Source organism: Pelmatolapia mariae, linkage group LG4, assembly GCF_036321145.2.
Source record: "Pelmatolapia mariae isolate MD_Pm_ZW linkage group LG4, Pm_UMD_F_2, whole genome shotgun sequence".
Taxonomy (NCBI): domain Eukaryota; kingdom Metazoa; phylum Chordata; class Actinopteri; order Cichliformes; family Cichlidae; genus Pelmatolapia; species Pelmatolapia mariae.
This window is the reverse complement of record NC_086230.1, coordinates 16,620,018-16,641,774: the sequence shown is the minus strand read 5'-3', so window position 1 is coordinate 16,641,774 and position 21,757 is coordinate 16,620,018. Positions and strand designations below refer to the sequence as shown.

The window sequence follows — 21,757 nt, the reverse complement described above, 5'->3', positions numbered from 1 at the left end:
AGTTCAGTGATTATTAGGTCTTGTCAAATTGCTTCTAATTTTCTGTAAAATTTTAAATTCATTCAAATTGTTTAACTTTGGAGTATGTTGTCAGTGCTTTCATCTAAACTTGTTGTAAGTCAAATTGAATAAGATAAATTGATTAAATGTGACTTAATGTAAGGTTTACTTTTTTTGGTGTTACTTTATTTCATTACAAAATCAAAGTGACAATTCAAAGTGACAAGTAAGATTAATTGTAATTGCTATTCAGAAAAAAACTAACAAAAAAGAATAACTTGTACTGAATAAGGCTACTGCATTTGATAGTGCTTGTTGTAAGTCAAAAACAATAACATAAACTGATTAAATGTGACTTAGCATGAGGCTTACGTGGTTTTGTGATAGGAGCCTGTCGATTTCCAGCAGCGTGATTCACAGCACATTGAAAATTCTGTCGTGCATCCCAGTCCTGTCTCCTCACTCTGACTTGACTGACTCCAGTATAAACATTGCCTTTCTGTACTGCAGGGTACTGGATGAAGTCTGTCAAGGCAGTGCTGCCTTTTGTCCACGAGAAAGTCACCGCAGGAGGGTTAAAGCCGGTGGCAAGGCAGCCAAGAGTGATCATATTCCCACTTTCAGAACCACATGGTACCAGAGGAAACACAGTGGGTGCAGTTGAAGTGGCTAAGAAAGGGGAGACAACAGTAATTAAGACACCAGAATAGAAATACAATAATATACCACACATTTTCACTTAGAACTGATTAAAGAGAAAACAATTGAGCAGATCCTTTTGTTTAATAAAGGCCAGCGTGAAGACATTACCAATTCTAAATTTTCAATAGAAAAACATTTCAAGTGCCCGAATCCCAATAGTATTATACGTTTACTCTTCTGTTATTCAACACATAAATTAGAACATTATTTTAAATGTAGAATATGAACAGCAGTCATTAGTAAAGCATAGCTTAAAGTTGTTAAATGTCCTTTCACGGTGTTGATGGCAAATTCTTACAAAAACACAATAAATCTTATCCAACTTAAGCAGTGACCTCTGAAATGAGATGGTGTTCTTACCTGATGAAACAGTGACTGTTGTACCCTTTCCCCAATAGTCAAAAGCACCGTAGCACAGTATTGAATCTAGTTCATTCATAATATCAAAAAGCTAATCTATTCTTGATATGGAGAAAGTCTAATTCAACATTTGTTTTTAATCCCACTAGATTAAAATCCTATTAAATCACCCAATAATACCCATTTTAACATTATCACATTTAAAAATATATTTTTTACAATAAATGTACATTAACATAACTGTATTTTGAAGTAAAACTTCACACATTGGGAAGTTATATTATAACTTGTTAAATGAATTTCCCTATCCAAAACATATCCTATGCAGATTTTACATAGGATAAGTCTTATCTGATGACATTTTTATCTTGATGCCATTTTCTTAGTAGTCTAAAGCTCATTTGTGACAGTTAACCGAGTCTTGTCTTACTTCTTACAAAATATATTTACTATGACATTCCAATTTTGGTCTCAAAGAAAAATAAAATAAGTTTAAAACACTTACTTATTGATATAGTTATAACAAACATAAATTATGTTCAGTTTTTGGCGACAAAGTGTTCCAATAATGACTTACTTTGCTGAATTAAACCCAATAGATGTATCAACATTGTAGTTGTGGATAAAAACATTTCTGTCTTTAGTGAAAAATATAGCAATTCATACCTGACGTGACGGTGACCATTGTGCCTTTTCCCCAGTAGTCAAAAGCATAGTCACAGTCTAAAAAGCTATTCACCACTTCATACAAAAACATACTTTCCATCTGTGCATACTTGGTTTTCACCATGTGGTTTGTGCAAATTGAGATTCAAAAGACTGAACTAAATCTGTTTTTCACCACGAAGTGTTTAAACTTAGTCTTCAAATTAACACACGCTCGACTTGCAGTATTTTACAAATACAGTGAGAATACACTGTGCACTGACACACCGTTTCTTTGAAAAATATCAATGCTTTTGACTCAAAATCTTAAGATTAAGGACATATTTCAACTGCCTAACCTGTTGTGACTGTAACCATTGTACCTTTCCCCCAGTAGTTGAAAGCCCAGTTATCACAGTTAATGGAGTCTTTTGCACCTCTCACAAAAACTAACTTCTCGGATATCCTGTTAATTTGTAACATTTTTCTGACTTTGGAAATAATTAGAACCACTCTAAACTCAATAATTGTTTACATAGTTATATTCTGACTGAATTAAAGATCACAAAGTTTTACAACACCAGAGTTAAAATTATAACTATAGATTGTAGCCTTGTAGTAAACCAGAAATGAAAGCACTGCATTGTTTTCACAGTGTTTTTGAGCTTAAATGTTAACATTAAAGAAAAAGAAATTAGATCACTTTGCCTGGTTGTGCCTTATTCACAGTAGTCCAAAACAGTGTCTTAGCGTAAAATCTCAAAAATATGCAATATACAAAAACAACCACGCTGAACTTCTAAATATGTCAAATTAAACTGTGAAAGTTTTACATTTTTAATAAGAAGAATATGAACTCAGAAAGCTCATCTTACCTGTTGTGACAGTGACTATTGTTCCTTTTCCCCAGTAATCAAAAGCATCATCACAGTGTAATATCTCAATATATCCAACACACAAAAACAAGTTCCTTTAAAACCGTGTTGGTGCCACTGAAGTCTAAATTTAATGAATTAAAAAGGAATTAAAAATTTTTTGTAGAAAAAATATATTTTTTTACCTGTTGTGACAGTCACAGTTGTTCCTTTTCCCCAGTAGTCAAAGTAACCACAGTGACAGATTTCAATTGCACTTTAGTGCAAAAATATTTTGTCACCTGATTACACTAACCTAATAAACTGTTTAAACCTGTCGTTTACACAGATGTTTTACTTTACTGTCCATATCAATTAAGCACACAGTGTAACCAAAATTTTCATTAAACGACAAATACAGAATTGTGGTCACTCAAAATAGATTAGATTGTTACTTACAAGAAGTTACTGTGACTTGTGTTCCTTTCCCCCATTAGTCAAAGTAGCTAGCATAGCCATAGCTGTCATAGTGATCTGTTACAGTCTGCTTGTAATACAAATACTTTTTTTTAATTTAAACCAAGGAAGTATGAAAAAGCAGTTCCCTCTGTGCCCTTTATTAGCAGTTTCCTTTGAGACATCCATTTCCTGTGGTTTGGCTTCTATAAAATTAGGTATATGCCAACTTCCTCTTGTTAACTCCAATATGTATAGCAAACAACCAGCAGAAGTTAATTATTCATTTTCAAATAGATAATCTATTATCTAATCTAGCTGCCAGAAGTTTTAGGTGAAGTCACCAATATTAATGACACCTTTTGACTTGTGACTGTATTTGTCATGGTCCTGGGTCTTTGACCCAGTGTTTTGAGTTTATTGTTATTATTTTCCAGTTTCTGCTGTTTTGTATTTATTCTTTGGGTTTGAGTTGTGTGTTTAGTGTTTCTATCATCCCTACCTGTGTCTTTCCTCTGTGTTCTGTTCATGTCCCCGAAACAGCCTGTGAGTGTCCTGTTTTACTTTGTAGGTTTGTGTCTCGTTATGCCCATTAGTTCCAGCTGTGTCCCCTCCTGTCTGCCATTTCCTAATTACCTGGTGTGTGTATTTATACTGCGTGTCTGCCTGTGCTCCTCGTCACGTTGTCTGTGTTTCTCTGTGAATCTTCTGTGTACTTAGCTTTATTCCGTGTTTCACCGTGTCCTCCTTTTGTGTTAGTTTTCCCAGTTTAGGTTTATGTTCAGTCCTGCCCACACCTTGGTAAATGTTCACCGTAAATACATCTCACTTGCACCTCTGCCACTGTCTGCTATTTGGATCCTCCTTCTCACCTCCTTACGACTGCTGCCCCACTTGTGACAGCATTCATTAAAAAAATAAAATAAAATAGGTAAACAACCTTTGGACTATGGAAGCAATAAATTTAAAGACTGAAATTACTTATGGTAACAAACATTCTTAGTACTTTATAGATATATCACAAAGTCACAATGTTTAGTGCATAGTTGTGAATATTCAATCAGCTTGCCTAATTAATTTCATGACCCCTAACATCAGTGTTCGTCTGTCTTTCTGCATCCACTTGGGTCCATTTGCGTTTCAGTGGTGTAAATAAGTCATCAGAGAATGAATGCAAGACTATACTTAGACCCATACATGCTTACCAGTATTGTTTAGTTTTTTTACTTTGAGGACTTTTCCATGCATCAGTACACCAAATACCAGAATCCTTCAGGCAGACCTCATGTCAAAAGTATAACAGAAACAACTACTTGGTGTTCACTTGATTTGTATGGTGTTTGAAGCTATCTGGTTATTTCCAAAAAGTTGATTCTGGTCAACTGGACCTAGGGTTTTTAGTGGGGGAAATGTTTCATCCCTCATCCATTCAAGTCTTCTTCAGTCGACTGAAGGAGTCACTTGGAAACTGCTTGTTACTTGTTCTGTATGCATGCATGTGTCAGGTATACATATTAATACTGGAAGATCTGATCAGAAAAGTTGTATAGTGAGTCAAAAAAAGGTGTGAGAAATAATTAGGCTGTGTCCAAATTCATGGGCTGCCTCCTCCTGAGGCCGCATTTGTAGACCGATTACGTCACAGCGACGCGCCGAAGGCTGTCCAAATTCGTAGACTCCTCCGAATGCAGCCGACAAATGCGTCCTCCTTTTCCCCGAATTTGAAGGATGGGTCGAGTGTGTCCTTCGTGGCCTACCATATCCCAGAATTCATAGCGCGGCCCAGCCAAACTCCAGTATCCAACAATGGCGGCCGCTACTAAGTTTTAAAATTACTCTTACTAATCTTTCTGGGTTACAAAATAAACTTTTAACATATTTTCAGGCGAGAAAGTACCTGTGTAAACATCAAATATCTGCTCGGTTTATCAAGATATCGCATATTTACAAAAGTGCTTCGACGTTTTCGGAGACGTCTGCTACCCACCAGCTTGATAGCTAGCCGGGAGCTCGACGGTCACTGAAGCCGCCGAGAACGGCACAACTCCCGGCACATCATTTTCAGATCACCGCGGACTTTCGCCACTCAGGTTAAACGTAATATATAAGTCACTTAGACAACCTACAAATGTTATTGTTGGGCTTTTTTCAGTGTTTTATTTGTTCGTGAGTCAATCGGTTTGGCTGAGATTAAAGTTATTAGATTAGATTAGATAAAATAAAACTTAATTAATCCCCCTGGTGGGTTCCTCCTTGTTTTTTACACAGCTGAATAAACGTCAAACAGAAAACTGACTAAACATAAGTATGAGACGGTCCAGAATTTACGCCAGTGTCCTGTTATATTTTAGATAGCAAGGAGCAGACGGCCGAGTTTATTAAACTCCACCGAGATAGTAGTGACGCAAATCAGAAGGCTAGACCGTCCAATTTCCCCAGCCGTTTACTTCCGGCCTACCCGACCTTCTGAGGACCCGGCCCACGTAAACCGCGAAGGCTGGGCCCTCAGGAGGATGCAGCCCATGAATTTGGACACAGCTTTAGTGTCATGATGCCAACTATTTATGCGCACCTGGTGGAGATCGTTGAAAATATTCTTCACATGGTAGCGAAATAATTCTGCCAAAAGTTGTTGAGTAGCGAGCAACAGCAAAGCATTCTGTTAATTTACAGGAGGGAGCATAGCATTTGTTGCAATTATCAGATGCAGGATTGCATTTCTGAAGTGTGGATTTGAAGATCCCAGGTGCCTTTTTGCACCATAAGAAGTCCAAAATAGTTTGATCAGTTGTTTTGAAAAAAAATTATTTTGCAAGAAAAATAGAAGGCATAGAACAAAAAGAGGAATTTGGGTAAAATGTTCATTTTAACTGCACTGATTATTTCTGATAAGCGAGAGAGGTACACTTTGGAGGTCCTCTTTAATTTTAGACATTAAAGGCAAGAAATTAACAGAGAAAAGAGCATTTAATGCTCTGCTTACATTGATCCCTAGATCCCTCTATAGCCAGAGAATGAACCAAATTTCTGAAAAGCAGATAAAATTGATGATATGGTGAGAACAGGATTTGAGACATAGAGCAATAAATCATCAGCATAAAGCGATAACTTAAATTCAGCTAAAAATATACGAGAACCTCAGAAAAATTGACAGAGGTTCTCTAGCAAGTGCAAACAATAGAGGGGATGATGGGTGCCCTTGTCTGGAGCCTAAGGAAAGTCTAAAAAAGATGGATTTAATACCATTGGTGAAGATCTCACAATCCTCGGTCTCTGACCCAGTATTTTCAGTTTATGTTTGAGTTCATTAGTATTCCTTGAGATATGTTGAGTAATAGGATTATCTTTTGTTTGCCTTAAGTCTAGTTATGTTTTACTTAGGTCTTCTGTGTTAGTCTGTCATGTTTCTTGTCTGCTTGTTCATGATGTCAAGCTTGTTTTATCATGTCTATGTCATTCCATGCAGTGTCCTGTTTTATTTTGAAAATCTGTGTCCTATGTCAGTGTAGTTGGCTTTGCTTCCTTTGTCTCGTTATATTAGCGTCAGATGTTTCACTTCCCCTGATCACCTCCTGTGTGTATTTAGGCTGTGTCCAGATTCAGGGGAAGAATGCTCCGAAGGACCCTACCTACCTACGTCACGTAGGTAGGTAGGACAGCCGGGTAGGACGGAACTAAGCGGCTGTGAAATTGGACAGCCTTCTAGCCTTCGTTCAAGTGTGCCCTTACTTTTGCTTTTTGTCACTTGCGCCACAGCGTGAAAACTTTAAAATGGACCCACAAATGTTGAGGAGCAAGGAAAACTTTACTGTAGGCATGTTTTGTACCTTAAGCTCATCAGAGAAAATCACATCCAGGTAAAATAATTCCCTTTAATCTACACGCATTTAGGAATTATTTAGCTCATTTCATGGATAATTTCAGTGACTGAGTTATTGCCGCTCATTCATACACATTTAATTTATTATATAAAATATATAAACTAAATCTCTTTAAAACTTGTAGAATCTAATCTTTTGGTTTCTTTTGTACATAGCACTTTATCAAGCTGTTGTCTGCTACAGAGTTACAAGTATTATACAAGTAGTAATATAGCATCCACCATCTCCTGCTTGCACATTTCTGAAAACATCTTAGTGGTGTGGCAGCTGTCGATTGACCCAGCCCTGCAAACCCTGTGGATGGACGATGCAGTGGACAGTGGGAGCAAGCATCCTAAAGCTCTCATTGCAGACCAACCTGTGTGATTCTCCACTCACCGACCAGAAAAGACAAACCGCAGGTCTCAGTTGCAGCACCCCATCCACATCTGATCTTGCTTCGGCAGATTCAGCAACACTGCCAGAGACTTCCTGTAATCTATTACAGTTGTAAAAGAAACGGTCCAGGAACAGGTCACTCAGGTTAATTCTGTGTGAACAACTGTAAATATTGTTTTTCCTACTTTAAACATTTTTGGTGTATTTGAAAAATTCTTGTTTAATTGTTATTTTTATTTACTTTATTGTCATCAAATAAATATCCATGTAAAATTGTTTAAAGTTAGCGTTATGTTCATACATGTTAAGTTCAGTGATAATTACTGTTTGTTGTAAACAATTTATTAATAACATAAAACTTTTAAACTAATCCAACACATATAACAAAGTAACAAATATATTCAAATAAAAAACATTTCCTAATGCATAACTCATTTTGGAACTAATCTTTCAAGAATTGAAAAAAATCTGTCCATCCTCTCCCTGCTCCCCTGCGCTCTCCTCTCCTCAGCCTCTCTTTGCTGCCTCATGCCCTCTCTGATGAGGTCTGGTAGCTCAGCATCCCTGTCTCTTTTCATCTTTCTCCCCGTTGTGGATGGCTGACTCTCCTCCTCATTGCTTTCGTTTTGGTCACCCACTGCTGCGCTTGACCCTGGAGTGTCCTCAGGGAAAGAGGACATTAGGACAGGAGGCCTAATGGAAGGCCTCTTTCCTATCACCTAATCCATGAGGGCAAACCAGGGCCAAGTAGCAGCAGTGGGCTTCCCACTGACTCCCTCTCCTGATCCTGGACACTTGCAATCCTAAAGGCAGAGGAAATCAAAAATGACAGTAAATAAATAAAAACAACACAACAACTCTTATTATTTGCACAGTTATTAACCTGTGTTCTTAAGAATTATCTTCTTGATAACACACATACATACATATTTAATCTAAATCCAAAAGTTTTCACAGCAGAACACGAGAGGAATTCCATCTGGACATCACAGGTTCTGTACAGCATGAGGGTCAACAAAATCGTATTCATATGAATATGATGTGTAAATTGATTTATTCTTGTACCTCCATCCCACAATGGCCGAATTCTTAACATATCACAAAAAGGTTAATTCGCAAAAATCTAAATTAGCTGTATGTAAGCAGCAATACATGAAAAACCGCGGGATCCACCATACAAGCTATTTTATGATTATTTTAATAAAAAAAAAAACATGTCTATGCAGATGCCCAAAGCTTAACACTACAACCACTATGAAAATGTAACTTTTGTACCACCAGATTTTCTTATACTTACATTTGAAAGTGTTTTCCTCTCCCGCTTCGGCCACCATCGATATCAGAAAAAAAATCTCCTGTATGGCCCACAATGAATCCTGAGATATGGTAGGACACGAAGGATACACCAGACCCATCCTTGAAATTCGGGGAAAACAAGGGCGCATTTGTCACCACATCTGGAATTCTGGAATTCACATCTGGAATATTCGAATTTGGACAGCCTTCATCGCGTTGCTGTGACTTCATTGCCTCCAAATATGGCATTTGAAGCATCCTTCCCCTGAATTTGGACACAGTCTGTGTGTTGTCTTTCATTCGTTATCAGGTCATCTGTTGTTTCTCACCATGTTTCCAAGTTTCATGTCCAGGTTTGTTCAAGTTCATGTTAGGGTTCTTCATGTTATTTTTTAATTCTCCTAGTTTAGGTTAATGTTTAGCTTTGCATCAGTTTGTCTTTCCTTTTGTTTGCACCTTTTTCATCAGCCTTATTGAACGGCTCGCCTTTTGTTAATATCAAGTTTTGTTCTACGTTCCTTTGTGTCTTCATTTGGGTCTACTATTCACAATTCATAGTCTGCTTCGGCACACTGTGACAGAGGAGATGTATAAAGGAGATGTATCCATGAAATAAATACTTCCCATATTTCCCAGCCCAAATTTACTTTCTTAGCGTCGACTTAGATCGCTACTTCAGGTGTTGTTGTGGTGGTTTTAGAGTAGATGATGTTTAAGAGTGCACAGAGATGAAAATGCCTCCCCTTAACAAATCTAGTTTGCTCCTGTGAAACAATAGTTCGTACAATATTTTCCAGACAACGTGCCAAAGCTTTAGCAATGATCCTGGCATTCACATCATTAAAAAGAGAGGTCTCTAAGATGCAAAGATTTGTGTCCTTATCTTTTTTTAAGAGACTTATTGAGGCTTGTGTTAGAGTAGGGGGGAGAGTGTCATGTTGCAATGATTCCTTACATACCGCAAGCAGTAATGGGGACAGTTTATCCTGACATTTTTTAAAGACTTCAACAGGGAATCCGTCCAGACCAGGAGATCTATTACTTTGTATGCTTCTCATGCTTCTCAAGTTCTTTAGCAGCATCTGAGTTTATCACAGGGAAATTGAGGGTATCTCGAAATTAACTAATTTCAGTGGAGTCAGATGGAGATTCAGATTGACATAAAGACGAATAAAATGAGTGAAATGCATTAATAGTGGTGGAATACCTATGCAATGTGCCCGATGAATCTTTTATCTGAGGGATTATATGTGAGGGTGATCATAAAAGAAGTCGCCCTGCATCCCTAGTGGGAATAAGATGAAATTTAGTCTGTAAATCACCTTGTGCTTAAGTGAGCTAGGAGGACGAGAAATAGCGATTTGTTGACACAGTTTAATAATATTAATGTTGAGTTCTAGGAGTTTTGCTTCATGGGACTTGTTTACGTGGGCAGGGGAGAAAATAATTAGTCCCTGTACGTCTGCTTTCAGTGATTCCAACAGTAGTGAGCATGAGATTGGTTCCTTCATGTTCTGATTTATAGCAGTAAATAGCATCATCAATTTTAGCTGTGATAATAGGATGAGAACATGGAATAATGTAATGATAACAATTAGGTGGCTGCCATTCTTATCGGCTATAACGTTTGAAGCTGAAAACTGGATTGACCTACCAATTAAAATAGCTACCCGGGGGCTTTAGAGTTAAAGTTTGAGTGGAACACCTCAGAAACCCAAGGACATTTAAGTCTGACCTAATCTTTGGTGCGCATGTGGGTTTCCTGCAAAAACACTAAGTCAGCTTTAAGACGTTACAAATGAACAAATATCCTTGATCTCTTAAGTGGGCTGTCCATGCTTTAATGTTCCAGCTCAGAAATCTCAGACAAGACCCAAGTTGTGGAATATTTACATCAGTGGGCATATATTAGTTCTTATAGAAGGAAGAAAGAGATGGACTGAATGTGGACCACAAGACCCCACCAGAAAAACACACCCTTTTAAACAGAACAACACCCCACTCCCCCCAGCCCCTCACCATAGCTCTTACAATGACCCCAAACAATGGAGAACCCAGTGTAAACTCCACAACGAGTCAAATCCCTAGAACAAGTGATTACTTTTTTTTTGGTGTTTTTTTTTCACAGTACATTCATTTGTTTACCTGAAGTAAGTAAAGTAATTAGTTAGTATTTAGCAGTATTATTTAGCAGTATTTTGCTAAGGTTAGGCAACCTAATAACTGACTTTTTCACATTGTTGTAAATTCTGAAGTGAAGTTAGTTTAGAATTGTAATATGTTAAAATACTGATGTTAGTATTCTGAGTAGTATAGCCACAAGTAGACCATATAGTAGGAAACAGAGAAAGGAGAACTGCAGAAAATATCCCTCTTCAAGTTCATATGTGAAATGTTCACTCAGTTAATTTTGCATTGCACACAAAAATGCAGAGTGTCACAGGAGGAGAGAATGACATGTTAAAAAATGTGTTTCCAGATTCAACACAATTATCTTAGGGAGGGGTACTGCCAGTTGAAAGAAACTGTTTATTAATCTATTGGTTTTGAACTTTATTGACCTGAAAACTTTCCTAGAGGGCAAGGGAAAAAATAAGTGAGGTCTGGGTTGGGTGAGGTGCATTATAATCCAGCTGGCTTTCTTTTGGTAGGTAATGTGAATATCACTGAGGGGGTTAGAGTAGCACTAATGATACGCTCTGCTGCATTCACCACCCATTGCAGATCCTTTTAGGTTTCTGCAGCTGGCGAACCACAACATGCAACATTAAGTCTGAAGACTTTCATTTGTTGACTGTTGAAGTTGGACAGCAGTTGACAAGGGAGGTGAGCTTGCTTTAAATTCCTTAGAAAGTAAAGCCTACGTTGGGCATTCCCAACCTCATGGGAGATATGTATGGTCCAGGTGATGTCACCCAAGATCTGAAAATCAAGGAACTTGAGATCTCTACTTCTTCCCCATGTATGGAAAGGGTAGATGTGCTTCTATTTCCTGAAGTCCACTATCATGTCATTTTTTTTTTGTAGTGTTGAAGTCCAGTTTATTATAATAATACCACTCTAATGGGTGTCTGACCTCCTCCCTTAAGACTGTTTCATCATTGTGTGATACCAGTCATACCATGGTGGTATCATCAACAATTTTAATTATGACTGAATTCATGTTGTTAAATCATATTCAAGCTAGCACACTAGACTTTTTTGAGAAGTCAGAAATTAATCAAGCATAACATTCACCCACTAAAACTCATTTTCTGTTCAGGAAAGTCAGGAAATATTTGTAATTTGGCATCTTAATGAAAAAACAATAAAATGTTTGTATTAAAAAAGAAGCACATTTAATAATAGTGTTGGTAGAAAATATGCTTTACTATGCTTTACAATCTCCACAGTACTTTTGTGCTGTTTCCTATACTGGTCTCCCACAATATACTGTACAGTTTTATTGAAAACTGATATATCATAACACCAGAATATGTGAAACTACCAGTGTTGATATGGGGGCATCTAATAATTAAACTAAAACATGTAGTAACAACATACTAATACTAATAATTTCTATTACATGATAGAAAATATTAGCCAACACCTCAGAGTATGATTACCAACAGCTCACTACTATAAGAGTAGAAAACTTGATCTACAGGAACAGAGAGTTCAGAATGGTTTACCATTTTGCTTGCTACTAATAGTGCATATTCAGCCTGAAAACATTTATAAATATACAGAAGTGTAGCAAATGCTGTAATCAGCGTTGGGAAGGTTACTTTTAAAATATATTCCACTACAGATTACAGAATACATGCCCCAAAATGTATTTTGTAACGTATTCTGTTACGTTACTCAATAAGAGTAACGTATTCTGAATACTTTGGATTACTTAATATATTATCATGCTTTTTACAACTACATGAATGTACTATTGCTGTGTGATTTATTACTATTACTGGAGGTCCGTGGCTCCTAACCGTAGTAAAGGGACCTCTGGCTAATACGTCAGGTTTGTGTCAGGCTGAAAAATAGCTTTACTTTGTTGTCTGGGACAACTTTGCTAGCGAGAGACAGAGAGAGGCGTTGAAAGGCTGCTCCAACGGAACTTATTGTTTCGGAGGAAAACACGAACACAGTGTACAGTCGAGTCTTAATAGCGTACTTACAACTGGGCTCGTCAGACACTCTTTTTGGCTGCAGTGGTTATTATTATATTTACATGCTTCCAGCTCCCGTTTCTGCTCAATGACAACTCGTACTTTTCCAATCTCCTTTTTCTCCCTCCTCGCACTCACAGACACATAACGGGTATGGCAGTCCTTTCTCACCGCAGCACCGACTACACTGCCCATGAGGCTACATTCTTTAGAGCTATGGCTGTAGCATTCTACCTATTAGCTTAGCACAACAACAACAACTACAAAAAGGCGCTCTCACCCAGGAAACACATAGTCGCAGAGAGAGCGCGTGTCACCCTGTAACCATGGCAACCGTAATGCTGCCGCCTGGAACTACAGAACAACAGAACAAACAAAACCCAAACAGTTCTGACCCGCCACAATATGAAACAGGAAAATACCGCCGTGTAATCCATTTATTTCAACAAAGTAACTGTATTCTAAATACCACCTTTTTAAACAGTAACTGTAACGGAATACAGTTACTCATATTTTGTATTTTAAATACGTAACGGCGGTACATGTATTCCGTTACTCCCCAACACTGGCTGTAATGCATTGCCATTTTGGTCTACTCTAGTGCCCTCATTTCCCTCATTTGCTTCGTGAACTATTGATTTATATTAGTCTCTGGTATAGTGGAAACAAAACTGTTAATTATATTATTGAGCATTGGGTTGAAAAACAGGCTGTTTTCCACCATAAAGTGGAACTGCTCAACATAATGACACTTCACTAACTTGACATTGCTCGGCTGCTGCAACTAATGGAAACTCCCTGTTTCATTTTCATGCAAGATGGAATTCTCATTAGAATATGGTATCCTGGTCCAAGTAACTTGCATAATGTTATTTAGGTTGTAGTGTTAAAACCACACAGGTTACAAGTGCTTAGTCTAACACATTACTTTCTCTAGTTTTAGAAAATAATGCTGGATTGCATGGGCCCACTGCCAAAAGCAAATCTGGCCATCAATACATATTAACAGTGAAGCGTTTGGTGACAAGATCCCCAGAGGCCATCCTGTTACATACGTTGAAAGCTAAAACTGTTGTTAGGGCCCTCATTCAGTTTATTTTTCTATCTCTGGCCTCCGAAAGGTTATTCAGACTGACGAACTTCACATCCAAAATATTTGTGCATGTAGTAGATAAACTAAAAATTAAACATGAAAAATCCATCTTTATTACCCCAAAAATCAAGGTGCTCTGGAAAGATTCCACCAGACCCTAAAAACTATGTTGTGCAACTTTTGCCTGGAGTCTGGCAGAGAGTGGACGGGGGTCTGCTTTTGTTCCTGTTTGCAATTAGAGAAACCACTCAGGAATCCTTAGTTCTGTAGATCTATTGTTTTGTCATACGGTAAGTCGTCCCCTTTGTCTCGTTCGGGAGAAATGGTAATCAGCCACTTCCTAATCCCAACACAATGTGCTGGACTATGTGACTACCTTTGCCAGACCGCAGTCCTGTACCATGATATTGATGTGGAAGGACACAAACCCATTGGGCAACATGCATACTGGGTTAAGCCAACAAAAAGGTCGATAATGCAAAAGGTGGTGGACTATCTCACTGAGCATGGTTTCGCCATTCATAGAAACCAGTGCCTAGAGTTAACCATGTGTATTAGTACCAAAGCCAGATAACACTCCTTGGTTCTCTACTAATTTCAGTAAAGTCAGTGCTGTCACCAAACCTAACCCTTTTCTACTTCTTAGAATGGAAGGTTATATTGACTGGGTAGAAACTGCTAATTTTGTGACCAACTCAACCTGCTAAAAGGCCATTGGCAAGGTCCTTCGACTCCCTGAGTATCCAAATATTCACTTTTGTGACATTTTTTTATTTTCTTCAGTTGTGCTGTTTGGGTTGCATGATCTGCCCACTAATTTTAAGGGTCTTATATGGAAGGTACTAGCTGAAGTTAATAATTGTGGTGCCTACGTGGATGATGTAGTCATGTACTTATCCACCTGGTATCCATCTTGAAACTGAGGAAACATTTCAGTTGTTTTCAACAAGCCTCACTTAGTTTAAACCTTGCCAAATGTTAATTTGGTAAAGCTACAGTGACATACCTCAGAAAGCAAGTCGGTCAGGGACAGGTGTGGCCAGTAACAACTAAAATACAGGCTATTTTAAATTTTCCTGTCCCACAAACAAAACAAGCATCGTTTTCTTGAGATCTGTAGATATTGAAGAGGATTCTGTAAGAATTTCTGTGATGTTGGAGCTCCCATCACAGGCTTGGTCAGCCCATTAAACCCCTCAATGTGGCCACTTGCTTGTCAGACTGCTTTTGAGTCTGTGAAGTTGTTGTGTAGCACCCCAGTTCTCGCTGCACACAATTTCACGCTTCCTTTGAAACTTGAAGTTGACACTATTGACTGTGATGTGATGTAAACTGGGTTAATTATGTGAGTGTATGGTAAATCGACTGTGCAGGTGCCCAGCTGTGACTAGTGTGGTAAACATAGAGCTGCAGGACGACTGACTGCAGACAGGAGCCCGGCGTTGTGAGAGGTCCACTCGCTTACACCTAACCAGCCATACCAGCAGCAGTTATAGTCTGAAGTTTATTTGTTATGGATGAGGAAAGGAGTTGGTAGGGGTGAGCTTTACCCAGAGATTATTTTTGCATGCATCAGAGTTTAGTTTAGTTTTGTTTGTTGTTTTAAAGTGTCAACACTCCCAGTTTTGTTACTTTTCCTTCTGTTTGGTAAATAAGTGACATTAATAACCAGAAATTGGTTCTGTGGTTGTTTGTGTCTCTAGCAGATGCCTCTTTCATGTTACGCCCTGGTCTCTAGACAGGTCGTAACACTAAGGTTAGCCAATCTACCTAATCTGAATTTTTGGAGCCATTATAAATGTTGAAAACAAGTCTCTTAGTCCAGTTTTGCCAAACTGTTCAAATATTGATGTTAGTATTTGAGTTAGTTTAATGTAATGTAAACTGAAGTGGATCATTTTCATACTACTTATGAGAAATGACTGACTTAATAAATGATCCTTACCAGAATTTTCTAAAGTTTGTGTATGACAACAGTAATACAACCTTATACAAAAGAGTCATGCTAAATGACTGAGCTTAAAACTACTGCCTAGTTAACATATTACCCTTTTTTAATTACCAAATTTTAAAAGCCATTCCAATATTCAGTCAGTGACGGCTCAACATTAGACTTAATTAATTAAACACACTGGCCACTGTGATGACAAAATATTAGGACTTTCACTAAAGCTTTTCAAGTGAAGTAATTTTGTGCATTATTTCCACTCAGGTCAAGTTTTTGTATTGCGAGATATCACTGTGGTTCCAGTCATACACTCTGACATACAAACATACGAAAACCTACACCTAAGCCTGCACACAGGACATCCTCTCAGCAAAACAGAATGATAACCACAACACAAGAGTCACTAAAATAGATTAATAATAATAATAATAATAATAATAATAAAAATAATAATTTATTTTATTATTATTAATATTATTGCTCTTTCCTCTTCTCCTCTCTCAGGGTGCCCTTGCTGCTTTCAGTTGTTCAAGTCTGTAATTGTTCAACTTCATTGCCTTGCTACATTTTTGTTCTTAAGGATTATCGGAGGACCATTCAATCAGTTAATGAATGCAACCATCCATTATTGCATTATTTTAAAGACACCAATACTGTCAAGGTAAATGCTTTTGAAACAGTCTCACTTTTTTTCTTCACCCACCTGGCCTTTGATTCTCTCCCCTTAGGGATATTTGGAGTGAAGGTTTACCTTTCCCTGATATGGAGTTTACATGTGTTCTTTCCTTTTGAATTGAAAGCCTTTATTGTCATTATACATAGTCTAACGAGATTAGATTTTCATTGTGAGTTTACTAAATAGCGCTTTTAGTTCTAGAAGTATAAACAGAAGTAATAGAAGTAGTTCTAGAAGTAATAAACAGTATATTTCATAAAACACTGAAAAGACATCTCTAGCAGCGTTTGGAAGCAGAGCAGTTTAAGTAACTGGTCTTCTTCGGTAGGGATCTGTAGTTGTGGCCCTTATCATGCACATTAAAATGCAACAAAAAATATGGTACAGTACAACTGCAGCATATCTAATATCTATAATTACTGTGAGCCCTAATAATTGTTTTATCACCATTTTCTGTGTGTGTGTGTGTGTGTGGGGGGGGGGGGGGGGGGGATTCTCAATATATAGTGGCCTAAAAAGTCAATGATTTGATGTTGATTGTTATATAAGATCTTTCTTCTCGATCGTAAGAAATTCTGGTAAGGATAAGGATATGCTAAAGAGCTGACTATATATTAATCAAGGTCCCCTTGTATATGTACTACATATACATCGTTTTTACGGCAAAAGTACCTTTACTCTCATAAGGATGTTTTTGTAACTGTGTAAATCACTGTGGCCATCCCAGTTATATACACATTGACAGACAGTAATACAAGAATATGCCACATGTAGTTGCCACTGTGGCATATTTTCTGCTTATATTTAAACCAATAAGCAGTAAAGTAGATATTCTTTCGTATTTAAAACTTTCAAAGAAAAATACAAAATAATAATATTTTGTGGTTTGGTCATTTTATTGTCCCCACTTGGAAACTTGGTTTACAGTCAAGCTCTCAAGAAATCATCCACAGACATAATATTGAAAAGAAAAACAAAACAAAACAATAAAACGTCAGTGATTTTGGTAATACAGATATTTCCTCCCATTTGTATTATCTGTCAAATCAAACTAAACTGAATGAATAAAATGAGTTAATTAAACTGTAATTAAAGCAAAACTCATCTTTATAACAAATAGTGACACTACTGCAATTACACCTGTCCTAAAAGCTCAAGCTCTGTCAGATTAGTTGCAGCAGAAGTTAGTGCTTTTCAATTTATTGCAGTAATTATTATTTGTGTGCTTCTTGTTCTTATACTGTATTTGATATGTATATGCTGTTCTATGGGTAGTCTTTTAAAATCGTATTATTCAAAATATCTTAACTCTATATCTTTTCTATAATGAATAGTTGTGCCCTTGCTAGTCCTTATAACAATAACATGATGTTATTATGTTTTTGTATGCAGAATTCAGAACATGGCCACTCATTTCGCTGACTACTAAAACTATCATGAAAAAGACTTCATACAAGACTTTGCAGAAAGACTTTGTCAAGAGGAAGCAGATACAGGAAGCAGATGTCTTTAACTGCCAGTGTTTCTTTATTTACTGACCACTTTGTTCCCAGTAGAAGGATGTTTTTGTCATAGAATAGCTATTCAAAGGCTGTTTTCTTGTATTTGTGTCAGTGTTGATGGTATACTTGCACAAAACCACTACATTGGACACTGATGTGTCACTCCATACCCTGCCACCCACTGGTAGTTTAATGTTGCTATAGATGTATGACATGCTTCATTGTAATTATTGTTATTTAACCCTGACATGCATGAATTATGACAACCTCAATCAGGATTTTTTCTTAGGTATTTTTTATTCATCTTTTCACACTTAAGGATGAATAAAAAATACTTAGGAAAATATATCATATAAATACTTTTTGCCATCGTAAATTCTGAAAAGAAGTCTGTTTGTGCAGTCCTAAAATGTTAGAATATTGATATTAGATAAGAGCATCAGTTTCAATTTCCATCTCTATGCTACATTTGAGAAAAGACAACTTGTATAACAAAATATCCTTTCTTTATTCTTCCAGTCTTATACACCAGTTTATTATTGAACCAAAGACCCAGACAGTGTTTTAATTCATTTGAAAGTCTGATGCATAGCCTTGTCCATCCTACCTGGAAAACTCAAAAACCAGTCCTTTTTGTTATCATCTATCATCCACCTGGGCCTTACACAGAGTTTCTCTCTGATTTCTCAGACTTCTTATCTGATTTAGTGCTCAGCTCAGATAAAATAATTATTGCTGGTGATTTTAAAATCCATGCAGATGCTACAGATGCTAAAAATGAGAGCCTCAATGAGGCATTTACCTCTGGATATTGTAGCTCCTGGAAAATGGAAGCCTCAAATCAGAAGTCATTTAAGTTAAGTTAAATGATGTTAGTTAAGCTAGAACATCTTACTATTCTTTAGTGATTGAAGAAAATAAGAACAACCTTAGGTTTCTCTTCAGCATTTTAGCAAGCTGACAAAAAGTCAGAGCACTGTTGAGCCAACCATTGCTTTAATTTTTACTAGTAATGACTTCATGAATTTCTTCACAAGTAAAATTTTAACCATTAGTGAAAAAATGACTCATAATCATCTCTCAGATGTAACATTATCTACAACTACCTTCAGTACTGTTGATATTCATTCAGGACCTGCAGTTCAAAAAAGTGCCCCTCCGACAGCCAAACCCATCTGTTCTCTGATTGGATTGTTACATTTGTGATTGACATGACATTGACCAATCAGATGAAAGGAAGAAAAATAGGGTCAAAATTCGTACGTGTAACTTGCAGGTGTTTTTTGGCTAAGTCTACACACAAATCTTTTTTACGCACACACAAATCTTTTTTACACATACAAATCTTTTTTACGCACACACAAATTCTTTTTACACATACAAATCTTTTTTACGCACACACAAATTCTTTTTACACATACAAATCTTTTTTACGCACACACAAATTCTTTTTACACATACAAATCTTTTTTACGCACACACAAATTCTTTTTACACATACAAATCCTGATTTACAAGTACAAAACTGATTTACAAGTACAAAATATTTATGACCACATTTTGAGCCCATATTGACCCTAATATTCTATTAGAGCGATGCATGTAACAGATGTATTGGAATTTCTTTTATTGATGTATTTTTAGCCTGGCTAAATTAACCAGCCCAAAACACAGATTATCTTTGGGGTTCTTTTAATCTGAATGATAAAGTAAGCACTCAGAAGAAAATTAAAAGGTCGTCAAAATAAGGAAATAAAATTGTTACAGACAGTTCTTATTCAGTAACAACTTTGTGCACTGGTAACCCACTGGTACTGCAGGTTATTTTCCCAACTTTATCAGCGTCTGGAACTCAAAGATGACTAGTGTCAATTTGTGACTGATATAAACCCATCCAGAAACAAAACAAACTTAGCAGTGCAAAAATAACTGTAGTGGCTGCTCCTGCTAAAATACAGAGCCAAAATTAAACAGTTAACAAAGGTACATTTTCCCTCTTACCCACGGAGATATTATAATACAAGTGTGAACTCAAATACATACAGTGCATTAATCCAGCAGAAAAACGGAATACAGATCCCTCTGAGACGAATGGCGAAGTCGGTTGCAGCAACTCCTGGTGCCTTAACTGTTCCCCACTTTCCGTTTAAAACAGACCATGCAGCGAAAAATGGCATTACACCCACATTACACCGATGCAAGCTAGCACTTCCGTGAATGTTTCTGTAGATCCCCATCATCCGTTGCGCTCTCAGAGGTACCCAAAAGAAACAGCGCCATCCAGTGGCATGTCCCATAATACCGACCTTCCACCTGGCTACATATTGGTCACATGGCAGTTTCCAAGGCCTCATGTATGGACAGTCTGGTGTAGTTCATAGGCACCTTCTTCATCGCACCTTTCTGCAACTTGGATAGTTGGATAACTTCCCTCCATTCTACTTTGGTCTTTGCTTCTAGTTTCCTCCATGGAGAGTACTGCTCCTTGTGGCTGTTCATTTTGTAGATAAGCGTCTCACTGATCACTGCTGCAATGGTGTAGATGAGCTGATTACTGAGTTAAGTTTATTTAATCAAGGACAGCACAAAATACAATGTTACATGATAAAATAATGCTGTTGTTGTTCTGTACAAAGGTTTTCTAGCCAAAGGCTATTTGCAAACCCAGTGCTTAGTTGGAGTTAAAAAAAAATAAAATACAGCAAAGTTCAAATGAATCAGTTCACACACACACACACACACACACACACACACACACACACAGAAAGAGAGAGAGAGCGAGAGAGAGAGAGAGAGAGAGAGAGAATTACTATAACTAATAACAGAAGATACATGGCCATGCATGTTAGAAATAGTGTGTTATCCAGCCAAAGCAGGCTGGTTTACATCAATGTCCACAGATTTGTTCCTTTTTAGCCATTATTTCACCTGAGATTTAAAAACTCTAGGGTCTGTTAACATTTTTATTGCAGATGATAAACTGTTCTAAATATGAAGACCTTTGAGTGAGAATGAGGACTGACCAAATAATGTTTGCATAATAATAATAATAATAATCATAATAAGTTTGCAGTCTCCAAGAGCTGCTCCTCTTGTTACACTTGTTACAAAGTGTAACAAGAGGAGCAGAGGTATGTTTTCCTTTGATTTCACATCACAGTTTAAAAATTGCATATTTTTTATAAACATTTTTTATTACGATGTAATGTGGTCTGCAATCTTTCTTCTGGGTCTAGAAATGTGGTGGAATAAACCAGTCTCTTATTTTATGAGGGTCAGTGCCTTTCTGCATAATTTTAACTCAGGACAGGTTTTTGTATTGCCAGATATCACTGTGGCCCGATACACTGTTGCACACAGTCATACAAAAACCTCTGGCTGATACAAACCCTGAATCGTGTATTGTCAGTTTTTTTTCTTTGTATGATTGTGCTTAAGATTCACGAAGCTGCTGTGGTCTATATATTACAATGGTCTTGAGAGGTTAAATGCACTGTTAAATGCAACTTAAGGGAACACAGTTTTTTCAACTAACATTGTGTTTTATTAATCATACGGTGTGTTTTATTCAACTCCCGTTGTTTCTTTTTTCTATTTTCCATGCGCAACGCATGCTGCCATTTTCTTAAGTGGCGGTGTGTTTGACCTCTCAGGAGCACTCTTTTTTTTTAAATAATTTAATTTAATATTATAATTTATTATAATTATTCATATTATAATTTATTTTGTTTTAAATCTTGAATCCTAATTATATAATGTTATGAATACCAGTTTTTAACTAAGTAATTGAAATCATTTGGATGATCAGGCATTTAACC

The 21,757-nt window shown here is 37.0% G+C and overlaps 1 protein-coding gene across 1 annotated transcript in view; it reads right to left on the bottom strand.

Moving 5' to 3' along the window:
• LOC134626107 (immunoglobulin mu heavy chain-like) overlaps positions 1-21,757 on the bottom strand; it is a 56,385-nt gene that overhangs the window by 11,861 nt on the left and 22,767 nt on the right. Inside the window, exons 4-5 of the mRNA XM_065470557.1 lie at positions 1,729-1,776; positions 373-669 (exon numbers count right to left, since the gene is read on the bottom strand). Coding sequence (XP_065326629.1) covers positions 373-669; positions 1,729-1,776 — 345 coding nt within the window. The remainder of the gene's footprint in view (positions 1-372; positions 670-1,728; positions 1,777-21,757) is intronic.